We start from the raw sequence: 15,110 nt of genomic DNA on the forward strand, positions 1-15,110 counted from the left end.
AATGCATGAGGGACCACCTGCTCTCTGGACACCAAGTGACACTTGACAGCTGTCACACTCGCTCCGGTGTCTCTGAGAGCTTCCACCCTATGGCCATTAATGGTCACCCACTGCCTACATTTCTTAGTGTTACTAGGCAGAGGGGTTGGAGGGACCATTTCCACGTCTCCTAAAGAGACCAGGGACATTTCTGCGGGACCCCACCCACCGGGGGCACCCATCTCCTCCCCTCCCAGGGCTACACTCGCTACCTGACGAGGGGGTGCACGCGGCGGTGCATTCGAATCCTTCATGGGACACTGGGGATCATAATAACGGTGTCCCACCTGCTTACAGGCATAGCAGGTCATGGGGCCCCTGTGAACAGGTTTACCTGTCGGGGCCTCTGGCTTCTTTACAGGGGGAGGCTGGGAACCCTTCCCTTGGTTCCCTTGGGGACTACTTTGGGGCCCTTTCTGACACTCCCTCTGTTTACCCCTGTCCCCCCCACTCTTCTGCTGGGGACCCTGCCCACCTTTGGCTGAGTCTCCCACTGGACCCTTGTGGACCCTGGTACTGACCCAGCGGTCCGCCTCCTCAGCAAGTTTTCTATGGTTAGATAGCTTGCTATCAACAAGGTGCTGGCGTAGCTCTGGAAAACAGTTATTAGACAAGTGCTCCCAAGCAAACAAATCATAAAGAGCATCATAACTATCAACCTTGCTACCCTTTATCCAACCATCCATGATTCTGCAGAAAAAAGACACATATTCAACCCATGTAGTACCAGGCAACTTCTTACATTCTCTAAAGGTTTGTCTGTACTTTTCTGGAGTTAAGCCATATCTCAGCATTAAAGCATCTTTCATATGAGTATAAGACATCCTATCCTCAGCAGGAAGGCTCAACAAGGTATCTCTCCCCTCGTTTGTAAAGCGGCTCCACAACCCCGTTCCCCAATCCTTCTCAGGGACCCGGTGGGCCAACAATGCTAACTCATATGCTTTAAACCATTGGCTAATATCTTCATTCTTACTGTAATCCTTGATCACATCTTTAGGAAAATAAAACCTACTTTCTGCAGGCACGGATGGGGTGCTGCCACCAGAGGGATTCAACTCTAAACTCTTAGTTTTAAGCTCCATCTCCCTCACCATCTTCTCACGTTCAAACGCTAATTTCTCTCTCTCAAAATCTAATCTTTTGCTCTCCATTTCAGCTTCTCTCTTGCTTCTTGCATTCTCTAATTCCAACTGCCCTCCTAATTTAAGTTTTGCCATTTCCAACTTGTACCCCCTCTCCTTCTCCCTGTCTTCTAATTCTTCGGGGGAAAGGCTCCTAGAGGACGCACTACTGCCTGGAGATGACACTGGCCCATCTGCGGGCTCTTCCTCCTCTTCTTCCTCTTCCGGTACCACCACCGGATCAGAGGGATTTCTGGCCTCTAACCAGGCCTTCAGCGCTTTGAGGAAGTCGTCTTTCCTTGTGAGACCTGTGGTAGGAACTTTAAACTGCTTGCAAAATCCTTTTAGATCCTTTAGCACGTAGGAATCTATCTTCTCCTTATCAAATTCCCCCACAACAATCTCCACAGGTGTAGCAGCTCTGGCATTCTCCATGGTCAAAACTGGCAGTGTTTAAAAAAATCAGATCCAGGAAAGCGGAGAACAAAAATAGGCAATCCTACCAAAACAGAATGTGGCTGCGTTATGGTCTGCTTTCACTATGTAGCGTACACTAATCACTGCACATGAGTCATAAATGCAAAGTTCAATCCCTCACCGCTGACCACCAATGTTAGAACCGGCGGTCTCTAGTTGGCAGAGGTATACACTTCTGACAAATAGGGACCAACCAACTCTAGTCAGGGCAAGGGGATTACACACTCAGATAACCCCTGCTACCCCCTTGGTAGCTTGGCAGAGCAGACAGGCTTATCTCAGAGGCAGTGTGTTAAGCATTTATGACCACATACAGTAATAAAGTGAATACACTACAGATAGACACGACACAGAAGTTATTATAAAAATAGTATTTTTATATAAGGCTTAGCACAAGACCAAATAACGACAAAAATATACCACAGTCTTAATAAGTACTCTTTGGAAGGAAAAATAATAGTTCAAGTAAGGTTTCTTCTTGGCAAATAGTTCTTTAGCAAAGTATTCTTCTGAGCACAGTTCTTTGGCAACAATGTAACCCCCACAGGAGTCACACGACGTCGAGTCTACAGGATTCCCAAGGTTCGGCGTCGACCGCGAGGAGCGCTACGTCGAGCCTGGAGTTGCAACAGACCCCACAAGTACAGTACCTTGAGAAACGAAGAAAACGATGATCCACGGCGTCGAGATGTCGGCGTCGAGGTCGGCGTCGATCGTGCCTCGGAGTCGGGTCAACCCGCAGCGGTGTCGAGGGATGTCGGGCCGGAGCAGCGCTCACGGCGTCGAGTAGGGCGTCGAGTCGATGCGATCAGCAGCGGCGTCGGGACGGGGTCGCTTGGAGGTAGAGCCGATACTCACTCCTCACTGGCGTCGATACCGGCGTCGAGACGGGGTCACTTGGAGCCGGGGCCGATACCCACTGCTCACTGGCGTTGCTGCTGGCGTCGAGACTGCAGATTTTCCCTTGTGTACTGGAAACAACACTTTCCAGCAATTCAGCAATTCAGTAGATGGTAAAGTCCTTTGGCCCTGTGACTTCAACAGGAGACTGGCACTCTTCCAGTCCTTGGAGATTTCCTAGCAAGTGTTCAGAGAGTACACACCAAGTTCCTCTCTCCTTGTTCCTTGGCAAAAATAAAGAAGCAGCTTCCAGGTTCCTCCACAGCAAAACAGCACTCTGGCAGAAAGGGGAGGCAAGTCCTTAGATCAGCAGGCTTCTTGTCCTTGGTACAGGTTTCCTTGTCAGAAGTGATCTGAGTTCTTGGTTCAGGGGTCCTTCTCTTATACCCCTTTTTCCCTTTGTTCCCTTTGTCCAAGCAGGGCGATTCCCACCATCTCAGGTTTGTTGTGGGTGTTGCCAGGCAGAGGCACCTGGCCTATTCACGGAGCAGGGCAGAGTCCTCAGCCGCCCAGCAGGAGGCGGAGCCAGTATTGTCACTGGCGGGAGCAGGGCTATCAGTCGCCCAGCAGGAGGCGGAGCCAGTATTGTGTCAGGCAGGGCAGGCTACTCTTCCCTCACTCTATGTGTAAACGCCCCATTCACCCCACACTGACTCACTCAGACCTCTGGAGCCACCCAGCCCCTGACACACACACCAAACCAGCAGAGACCGGTAGATAGTTGGACAAGAAAATAGCCACTTTCTAAAAGTGCTATTTTCAAACATAGAATTTAAAAACCATCCATCCTAACGGGTGTGTTATTAAATTCTGAGTTCAGGGATACTAAACTCGACTTGCTACCATGCTCCCTGAGTCAGATAGATTATAATGGAGTTAATAATCAGTCTGCCCAGTCTGGCCTATTGGAGGCAGGTAGCCCTTCAATAGTGAAAAACGAAAATGGCTGTAATTCACTATTAGGTCATGCCACACACATCAGGGCATGACCTACCTTTTACCAGCAATGCACCCTGCCCTAGGGCCTACCATAGAGGTGTCTGATATGTGGCAAAGGGAAGGTTTAGAGACGGGTAAGTAGGTTTCCTTACCAAGTCGACATGGCAGTCAGGGACTGCACGCAGGCGCCGCGGTGGCAGGCCTGAGACACATTTTGCACGCTGCTTCTGTGGGTGGCACAACCAGTGCTGCAAGCCCACCAGCAGCAGTTAACTTACACGCCCTTGGCACACGCAGTGCACTAGACTAGGGTCTGAACAGTAAGTCAACCAAGCCAATCATGGTAACACCAATCAATGTAACAATTTAACATAGGGAGCACTTGCACTGTGGCACTGATCAGCAGTGGCACAGTGCCCAAAGCAATAATCCAGCAAAAACATCGTAAACAGAGGAGGCAAACAGAAAAAAATGGAGGAGAGACTCATGCCAATGATGCCAGGTCTAACAGAGGGCATCACTTTGATGTGAGCAATATATCCACAAATTGTCATGTTCTGCCCTACATTAGAAGTACAATGTAATGAAACCTGGATAAAAACCGAATTAGATCTTCATAATGAATTAATATGCTTACTGGGACACTGCAGAGTGCTTGAAGTAAAACCAGGCTCATCCCCAGACTGCAAAACCTCTGCATTGTTGGTCTACCTGTGTGCAAGAAATAATATTTACGGTTAGGAGAACAGTTGAATGGCACAGCTATAAGAGTACCAAGCAATAAATGTGCATACATTAAATAAATGTGCATGATTTGAAAATTAAGTGTAACACACGCCCTCCAGTGATAACTCAGGAAAGAGAGCAACCATACCTACCTCTTTTAAATGACAGAAGAGCAGTACTACAACAGCACTACACCTTCATCCTGTAATGTAACAGTTTGGGAGAGTGATACATGATGGGCAGAGGTAAGTGGCCTGACTGTGAAATAAACCCACCCACTGGCGCTCCAGCTGGTGTTGCAGGCTTGCTCTGCTTGGGGGCGCCCTAAAAAAAGCAACTTCTGCTGTTTGAGATCTGTGTGACCCATGCTATTGATGATGCAGAAATAAGGGGAGGGCCCCTGCAGGCCACCGCTGCACGCTCCTGCCCAGGTGGCCCTACACCAGGGGACCAACAGACGCAGGAGCCGATGACCAAGCTCACCGGTACACGATCGGGCTGTGCCCTTTCACTCAGGGCCATAGCAGACTGCACTTGCTAGCCTTTTAGTGCAGTGAAGGATGGGCTGGGGCTCTTCCAGGGCCGGGCCATGCCTAAAGCAAGAGCCAAATCAGATAAGGGCGCTGTATGCTGCATCACCACCCCTGAAGCCTGCCAGCAGCTCCAATTAACAGGAGTTGTGACTCCGGCCCCACCCCAGCAGCATTCAAACATGAAGGCCCAGGCCACATAGCAAGGATCCACTAGGTAGGACCTCGTGCCACAGCCCAAAATTGTCGCGGAAAGTGAAAGGCGCTGCAATGCCATCCAGAAACTGCTCACAGTGTAAATAGGTGAGAGGGCACACAGCCTTCCCAGCCTTCACGGGCGCAGCACCTGGGCGGCATAAGGGACCTCTGCACAGCAGCGGAACCCAGCGGGTCTCGGCAGACCCTGCCTCAAAGCTTTGTGCAGTAAAGACGTGTTGTCAAGACGTATGCATTGTTAAGCCCACATTGTAAAGGCATACATGGTAATGGCATGCATGGTTCCGTCATATATCCAGGGAAAATACATGTATATGAAGCAAATGTAATGGGCATGAAATGAAGTGTAATGAATTTCATCTGAAAAGATGTCCTGAACTGTGGCCAGATGAACCCGACTATTCCTCAATATAATATCACCCATAATTGTCACCCACATTGCTGTGACCTTGGGACACAAACAAGTCCATGCCTGTGCCCCATATAAGGGGTAAAGTAAAGGTCAGTTAGAGAACATTAACAGGTGATTACTAACATATAACTTCTAAGAAAACACCAGGCCAAAATAAGAAAGTGTCACAAAAAAGATAGGATGTAGCCAACCCTCCGGCAATTTGGATGTTCGTACAGTCTGCATCTGACACAGTTTTAAACACAATAAACACAACAATAGGCATTGATCCCCTCATACCTTACAAAGCACAACTGACCATCCCAAATGAGGACATGTGTTCTGACAACAACTTTGTCATCACATCACTCTGATGAAATTTATGTAGTAAACGTCCCTTGTGGGGAGCCTGGCTTAAAAGCCGACATGGAGGACACATTTTACTAGAACTCCTACCCCCACACTGAGTAATCCTGTAACATCCTGTCCCTATTCGGGCTCCTATCTGAGGCGTATCCTAGTCAGTGAGATTCGGGGGGTGTAAATCTCAAATTTCCAAACTAAAACAAGCAGTGGGATGCAAGGTGGGTAGATGAGGTGACCAAGGTTTGGGATGGACTGTTTCCATGAGAAACAGGATCAGTACAGATTTGCATTAGGTGGGCCTCTGTCTAGAGTGGCACAGTAGGTGCATAAGATGGGTTGACATGCTATCTCAGGGAGTGCCACTGATTACTATTTACAAGCATTCATCCCATCATTTTTGGGGTGTTTGACTACCAGTAGTATGTCTGTAAACAGCATTCCAAGCCTACTACTTCCAATATTTATGAATTCCACAAAAGTAGCGAATTTACACCCCTTCAAAGAGTACCTCTATGGGTGTAGATTTACTATTTTACTGATATACCAGTCAATATATATCTATTTAAGATTCCGCTCTAAAATATAAACGAGATTAAAGGTTCTTACTGAAATGCAAACAATGGAAAAAACTGATTCAGACATAGCAGACCTAACACACGGACCACAGACGGAACTACCAAGCTAAGAATGCATTTGTTGGGCGTCACACCCCAAACACTCACCGAAAGCTGTGCCCCTGTCAGTCCCACCTGGGGCAGGTAGTTCTCCCTGGGAGCTCATGACTACAGTCAGGTACAACACAATGGCCTGCAATCCCTGCCCTGGGACCACTTATTTTAAATGCATGTCACTGCCCTCTCTCTTCTTTGTTCCTGTTATGAGATGCCTAAATGGTAGAGTTGTCAAATTAGTGCATGTAGGCAGGACTCCATGTTTCCATTCTTGTCTTTTATAATTCATGTTATTAAGTGACTAATGGCCTAAGGTACTAAGCTCGAATTGTAAATAAGGGTGAGTACATCAGCAAATTGTTAGGGCAAGCTGAGTGAAGGGTCTTGCTTGGCTCTAAAAGTCCATGCACGAGCCAAGCCATGAAAACGTTTGGCATGTTTATCAAAATTCAAAATTAAAAAAAATTGTATTTGGGCAAGCATTTTACCCTAGTATAACCGATTATGTAGTCAGAGATGTTGCCAAAGTTATAGTTTTTAAATATGAACTTAGAAACATTAATGGCCCAATGACAGTGACATTGGTAGTCATGTAAACTCCAAACATAGACTATATTATTATTGTAGTTGGTGCAACATTATAGTCTATTAAATACATCCTGCAATCAAGTGTAGGAGAGTAGGATCTGCCTCTTATGGTTACCCCCACTTTTTGCTGGTGTTTCACAGTTTTTCGACTTTAGTCTGGCTGGGGCCCTGCTATTCAGGACCCAGCCTAGCTGCTCCCTCTCTAAATTGATTGCATGTACTTTAGGTACACTCCAGATTGGATTCTGCGGTACCCTTGTGAGTCCCTAGTATATGGTATACTATGTACCCATTGCATAGGTACCACAGAGGCCTACCAGGGGCTGAAGCATATATTGTGCCACCCCTGGAAAGCCCTCCAAAATGACACCACAGGTCTGCTGCTGCAGCCTGGGTAAGATGGTGCATCTGAGGTATAGGTTCACTATTACTGCACATAGAAACCTATCAGTCACCCCTATGGCAGGCCTCATCAATCATGAAGGCAGGGTGTTTGGTTATATGTGAGAGGGTGCCCAGGCATGAGCTGAGCCCCTCTGCAGCCTTCGGAATCTCTTCCCCAAGGTTGTCAGTAGTGCAGCCTGACCATATACTCTTAAGTGCATTATATCTAAAACGGTTAATGCTAACTTTGCATTGGCTGCACGGAAACATGTCGTGTTTGGTGTCAAACACCTTGGAATCATACCCCCACATCAAGTCCTGATGTGAGAATATGATCCCACCCTTCTAGAGGGAGAGACATGGCAGCACCAGTATACCCGGTACCAACTTAACTGAGCCCTGGCATCACAAAATGGATGCTGCAGCCACAGACACGGGTCTGGCCTTCTGCTGCTTACCGAAACTCTGGCAGGGGAACCCTGGACAATAGGTTTCCTGTCACAGGGGGGTGTAACCACCTCCCAGACAGGATGATGTGTATTGGAGCTGGGTAGGAGCACTCTCAGTGTGCTTTGAAGTCCTGCACTGGGGGCACATTTGGTGTCCCTGTGCATAGTCCAGCTGAAACCGGTTCAGGGGCTTTCAGCCCCTGCTCTGGCGTGAAACTGGACAAAGGAAATGGGTGTAGCCACCCCTCTTTCCAAACCCTCCCATAGGTGGGTCTCCAGAGCTAGTCCAACCCCTTCCTTAGGTATAAGTAAGGAACCCCTGCAACAGGACTTCAGATATCCCTGGACGAAACTCTGAAGCTGAATCCTGGAACTTCGACGCTCTACTAAAGACTAGAGGACTGAAGAAATCTCCCTTGGGGTCAAGGATCGACAAAGCATTTTGCCAGTCTGCATCTCCGAAGCTCCCGCTGGCCTCCGAAGTATTTGCAGCCCAGGAAGAGGATTTCTAGACATCTCAGAGGCCGACTCGAATCCGCAGCAAAGCTGAGACCCGCAGCCCTTGTGAGTAACATGGAACCAGAACTCCTGGTCACCGTGCACTTTTGCAAGTGCATTGACTTCTTGACGTCTCCTGAAGTCATGCTTGGGGTTACTTTTAGCCCCCACCTCGAGCAGAGAATCCACTGAAGATTGTTGGCCTAGTCACCCCGAGTGACCCGTGGGCCGCCATTTTGGGATTCCTCTTGAGGTCCCTTCATGATCCCTGGTCCGTCGACTATGGGTCCCTGAGAAGGTAACTTTGATTTTCCTTGGGCTTCCCTTGTTGCTCCAGACGTGCCCTGACTCCCTACCAAGTGGTGAGTCCCTCAGACCTTGCTGGTCTGCACCGAAGCATCTTTCTCTTTTCTGCGTGGGTTGCTGTTGCCAAGGCTTGTTGTGTCCAATCAGGGACCGACACTGCAGCACTCGACATCCTTTATGGGACAGCTCGAATCCAGCTCCTGGTTGTCCTCAACACCTCCTGGTCCTCGTTGCTGTAGAGTCAAGCTTCACCTTCTTCCCCTGAAATCACCCGACATCGGTGGGCATTCACCTATCGTGCCCTGGTCACTGGCTAGTGACCCAGACTCTGTCCCCTCTGCTTTCAGGTTCTTCTCAACTTCAATCCAGGCTTGGATCTCTTCGGACACTTCTCATCTTCCCGGCAGCAGCAGTTCTTTGCCAGCTCCCATTGAAAACGACAACGCGACCCGACACCATTTGACACCTATGCACCCGGCTTCCCTGGGTGAGGTAACACGAGTACTCCCGTGCTCCGGTGGGTGTTGACCCTAGAACTTCCTAAGTCCCAAAGGGTTTGGTCCTGACTCATTTCTAAGTGTCCCTAATCTTTAAAAATCTAACCGCGACTTTGCCCATGGAAGAATACGGGAGCTCGCGGCTGTGTTCTCACACTGCACACGGCCCCCGTGGGTCCCCTGTGTCACTACCTTGGGTGGTTCCTTGGGGTCCCAACGATTCTACAGGCTCTAGGCCTTGTGTCTAGTTAACTCGTGGTTCTTAAACTACTGTTTTAGTATATGGTTTGGCTCGCCCCTAGGGCCTGACATGTATTTGTGCTATTTTACTGTTATATTTGAAGTGTAACTTATGTGTTTTGACCTCTAGCCTCATAAAGAGACTAGGAGGGTGTTTTTAGAAATAAATACATATATTTTATATATATACCTGGTGTGGTTGCCTTTCATTTAGCCATTCAAGAGATTATGGACTGGTAAAACAAGCTGCTTTACATTCCTTCAAGACTTAGCCTAAAGGCTGCTCTCCATAGCATAGGATAGCTTTCAATAAAGGTTGTATTTAACCTATTATCAACAAGCATTTGCAATGCAATAGGTCTCGCATTTACGTGAGTTTGAGCTATTGACTTTGCAAATAACTGCCTTTTATTTTTGTTTTCGTTTTAGTAACATAAATAAAAAGGCATTGTCATTTACAATGCCAATAGCTCAAACTCGCGTAAATGCGAGACCTATTGCATTGCAAATGCTTGTTCAGTTTGATGCTGTTTTCCAGTCTCTCCTGTCTCCCTTTTCTGCCTAAAAACTCTTGTTCTGGGTCAAAGTCTGAAGATGAAAAATAAGTCCATGTCCCCCAAAGTGAGTGGAAGCTAGCTGCGGTCATCTGCAGAGAGTAAATGCTTCCCTAGATCATTTATTAAAAAATACTACTCATCTTCAGTAGACCGTATCCTATTTCATCAGAAGCAAATATCTCCCAGAGAACATCGGATATGCATGTGCTAGGGAGATTCTGAGTTCCCTCTAGCGTCTTGACGTAAATACCAAGCTTGGCTGAAATTCTAGCCTTGTATTAAAAGTAGCTTCACTTCACCATCTCCAAACTTCTTCCTTGCCTCATTCGAATACACAGTTGGTACAGGATTATAGATCGTACTTTTTAAGGTGTGTTTGTATTAAACTGACTGATATTGTATGCTGCCATTAAATAACACCTGATTAACTCATATAAAAGACCATGTAACGCGTACATTCAAATGTTTTAGCGGAAAGTACTCTTCTAGTCAGAGGCTGGCTGGAGGGTATGAGAAGGCCAGTAGTGCTGAAGCAATTTCAGTCATATGTTAGGCTAAGTGGCCTACTGGTGCCTTAAACTATAGCTTTTTTTTTTACCGCGGGTCAAACATGTTTTTTAGATGTGTAACGACTTTGGAGACTTTGGTCTGGAGGATATGAACACGGTTCGTTAGACTGCTAACATTTTTTAAATTGCCTTGTTCATACTGACTTCCCTATAGCAATGTAAGCCGCCTTTATGTGACACGGTGTATCCAAGCCATGTTTAGGAGAATAGAAACCTTGGCAGATTTTCAGGATGTTTACATAGGATACATTTAAGTACGATTAATTTCAAGCACGATTAATTTCAAGCGACCTCATTTACAGTCAGTGGTTATCTTGAAAATTATGCATGAAATCTGGTCACACTGTAACTATACTGGACACCTCTTAGTTCTTCAGTTACAACTTTCCCTCAACATCAGCGGTTAACTTTGCCAACACCAGAACTATGTACAATATTGTAGACCTGTAAGCCACTAAGAGCCAATGTGATCTAATTGCACTGTTGTCTAAGTGGAACAAAGCACTTTTGAACTTCATGCCACTAGCTTCCATTATTTTTGCACTTTGCTTAGAAAGCTTTTCAGCAACAGTATTCAACTAATGATGGAGTTTTTTTTTCTCTAAAGTTTGTTGCGGGAGGTGACGTTTATATTTCCTCTCGCTGGTCTACCTAGGCAAAAGAAGCCTTCAGTAGACATGACTCGATGGTTTTACACCCAAACATAGCATCCGCATCACCTTCCACTTGCTTGGAAACAAAGTCAAAAATACTGCAAGGAATGTGCCATTCCTTTGCCTGGGTTGATCAGGGATAGCAGGGCAAGCTTCTCTCAAACACAGACCAAAGTAAAACCTATATTTGCTAGGACAGCCTACTGAGAGGCAGAAATACATAGTTGAATCTGCTGGCAAGACATTAGCAATTCTTTCAGGACCTTACTGGCCAATGCCATTCTCTTATATGAACATATCAACTCTGATGTTCTATGAAGTTTGATTCTAGACACGAGTGCTCTTCAAACATCAGGATTTGTTTGTGGACTTGATGGAAGCAGAGCTGCGCAACCTAAAACTGTTAACTGTACAGCGCTAATTGTAATTACGAGTTCGCTAAGCGCGTTTACTTGACAGAAACCCTTTTATCTCATCTTGGATGCATGCATGCATGTTGTGTTTCAGTGCACAATCGAGGGCGCATCTGCATAGAACACAGTCGCTCTTGAACACTTGTCATAAATGCTGGCAGGCAAGATAAGGCTTTATTTCCGCTTTAGAGCTAGAATAGCAAAGCAGTGTGATTTCGCAGGAGAGCCATTTCAGTCTTCCAAGAAATCAATACCATTTCCGTTAATTACTTTTGTGGGAGGTATGTAGATCTGATCGATAGTTTGTTGAACCCTCAGTACTCCACCTTAATGTCTGAGACTTGTATAAACACCCAAACCCAACTACATGCGTCAGGCTATATTTATTTATCTACTGTCTACCGTAAGTACTCGTAAAGGGTGTTAAAAATGCTTCATTCTTAAAAAATGGGGTGGATGAGCTCCTGCGCCTTAAGCTTCACAGCCTCCATAGCACAGTTGTACTGTGCAGGGCATTATGCAACGTTAAGACGGTCAATTATGTAGAATAGCAGTAACTGTTAGGAGTGTTATAGGATGTAGCCGTTATGGTTGCGGTTTGTCTGGTTACTAAAAAATGTTTTAAAAAACATGATTGTTGCTTTAATGGTTTTTCTGTGTTAGAATGCAACTTGATGTCGAGTACAAACTGCAATACTCGCTTGATGTAAGACGTGCTGCAGCTGCCCCAAGTCATTAGCTACACGCAAATACAACAAGCATTGGCCGCGCGAGCGGCCGTGAGACGCGATCTGTGGGGGAAGAGGGGGAGGGAGTTCTGGTGAAATAACAGCAGGGAAGGGGGCGGAGAGGAGGCTATGAGGGAGAGCGACGTAAAGCCATATGGCTGCTTTGCACGCGTGCACGCCTCGTGCACTGTAGCTCTATGCCAGCGGTAGCACTTTGAAAAGTCCCTTACAAAATGTCTCTCCGAGCCAGCGCATGCGCTGGGCTCAGCGAGACCTAATAAGGGGTTGTTTGGACTGATACAGGGTGCCCACTATAATTAGTGGACAGCATATACCAGGCCAACTTCTCACATCAAGCATTTAAAAGTGCTCTCATTTGAAGAAAGAAAAAAAGAGGTTCTGTGAAATAAAATGTTTGCCTAGCAGCGCACACTTTGGACAAATAGGGAGGCCGGTATTAATTCCAGAATATCTGGTGTCACATTTTTTTATTCCACCACCAGATGGGTATCTGTGTCTCTCTTTCTCCTGTTTTAGATCAAAGGTAACTGTTTTGTCTTTTATTCTTAGTCAAGTCAAGTCAAGTCAAAAAAACTTTATTTCGGCTTCAAGCCATAAAAGTTCATAAAATAGTATTTACAACAGGAAAGAATTAATCAAGAATAAAACCATGGTGCTGAATATAAGTACAGTCCTTAATCCATAATACATAAGAGTAAAAACATATTAAAAAGAAAGGAGAATGATTTCGATAAAATTACCTTAATGAGGTAGTAATTGCCTTCTGATTAGCCACATATTATTCTTTTATTCATTCTTAGTAGAAAAATCGACACATATAGTATACCCGACCGGTGAACCACACACCCAACTACCAAGCCAAGAATCTATTTATGTGGGGCATGTCACTCCCCAAACACCTGCCTATAACTATTCGCCTGGCTCATATTTCTCCTAATGCCTGAGTGATTGCTGCCTGACCGCCCTGCCATCCTGTTGTGGCCCTCCAGTGCCAGAGACAGCATTCTGCGGCCAGACAAGACTCCACTGCGAACCTGACTGAATCCAACAGGATGGCATCTGTGCCGAGGCCAAGAAGCCTCTATGCCTCTGGTCGCTGGAAGAGGAGCCCGGGACATAGTGGTCCCTGCCGAGATTCAGAGCCTGTCTGCCTGCTTCTTTTGCCTCCTCCCTTGCTGCAGTGGTGTTGTGGCTGGTAGGGCTGGTGGTGCACTCATGCAGCTGGGAACCTTATGAGGTTGCCTGACTACAGATAGTCATTGCATGGAAATAAGTATTGCGATCCTGTGGCGTGTGCTGAAGGCTCTGGATTGCTTGAGACCCCAAATGAGATCTGGGGACCTCTGACTTGTGGAAGTCATTTGGCCTTTGAGCTGTTGAAGTTTGGTTGGCATTGACTGGGGATCCAAACCTGGGTTAAGGCTGTGCCCCTGACTGTTAGTGCTGCATCAATACCATAACTGGCAAGGGCCTTCTTCCACATTAAACCTTTACTCAGTAACTGGGTTTTATAACTATAGAAATTATACTGCAGATAACCATTTCATCCAATTGCTACAAACCAAACTGAAACAGCAGAAATCCTTAGATAGGGCCAAAAAGTAGGGGTGGCTCCTCCATTGGAGCGGGGGAGCATCGCCCCACTTAAATGCCTCCAGATAAGCCCCAGAGATGAAAAATAAAATGATAATGAAGTTAGTTCATTACCATTTTTTTCCCATCAAACCGTCCTGACTCAGAAATTGGCGGGGACTGTTGAATGGCAACAGTGGTGGGCTGCCAGTGCACTAGTTTATAGTGCGCATGGCCCTTTGGCCACCCGTCTTGCAACGGCCAGTTGGAAATGCACACTATAAACCTCTCAATCCAGCTGTCTTGGAGAGCTGAGTTGAGAGCCTGCACATACCTTTACTGTCCTCAGAGCGCCGAGAGATGCCGCTCCCTCCAAACCTGGCGCTCAGAGCAGCACCAGGAGTGGTTAAGTAGGTTAGCTGGGGCCCTAGACGTGACATCGGAAAAGAAGAGGACTGGAATGAGGGGGACGCGTCTGCTGAAGCGGGTAACTGTTTTTTAAAATGTATTTTATGTAGTTATGCCTTGGATTTATTTTAAGCCACTACTCATTTTCCTGCCTTCCAATCAGCGTACTTGCCAGCCGCCACTGCCAAAAAGCTCTGGCTGGCCTCGCTAAACAAATTATATGAGGATGCAAAAAATTGGAAATCAACTACAATTGCTGAGCCAGAAGAAGGGAATATGTAGACATATAGCAAGAATCAGTGACAATTAACATAACATAATTAACCCATTTTAACATGACATAATTACACTTTCCCCATTTACATTATTAATGCCTTTGCACGGTTTTATGAAACACTCTATTGTAGTCTCCACATCGCTCTTGACACTGACCTATATCGATATTTTTTGGAAGCTTCCCTTCCCAACCTCGCTATTGACCATAGAAGCATATTGGAGGTGACCTTAACAACGGAAGAAATAGCTGAAAGTATTTTACAACCAAATATTGGTAAAACATCTGGCCTAAATGGGCTCCCAATCAAATTCTTTAAGGGTCATACCACAATCAGTGATATAACCACTGCTTGATCAGTATTTCATTCAACACAAAAGAAATGGGCAGCTTACCAAGAGATCTCAAGAAGGCACACATACTTGTCATCCTGAAACCTGATAAACCTTCTTATCAATGTGCTTCCTATGGACCCATCTCCTTAATCAACTGTAAAACAATTCATTTTACCAACATCCTGGATAACCGACTAGCTACTATTATCATCAACTGGATCTATATAGACTAAAGTGGC

At 46.2% G+C, this 15,110-nt stretch overlaps 1 protein-coding gene across 1 annotated transcript in view; it reads right to left on the reverse strand.

Moving 5' to 3' along the window:
• The window catches only part of LOC146867724 (SPARC-like), a 641,752-nt gene that overhangs the window by 560,059 nt on the left and 66,583 nt on the right, over window positions 1-15,110 (reverse strand). The window contains exon 2 of the mRNA XM_085615045.1: window positions 4,117-4,190. Coding sequence (XP_085471171.1) covers window positions 4,117-4,190 — 74 coding nt within the window. The remainder of the gene's footprint in view (window positions 1-4,116; window positions 4,191-15,110) is intronic.

The sequence above is a fragment of the Triturus cristatus genome, chromosome 1_2 (assembly GCF_964204655.1).
Source record: "Triturus cristatus chromosome 1_2, aTriCri1.1, whole genome shotgun sequence".
Taxonomy (NCBI): Eukaryota; Metazoa; Chordata; class Amphibia; order Caudata; family Salamandridae; genus Triturus; species Triturus cristatus.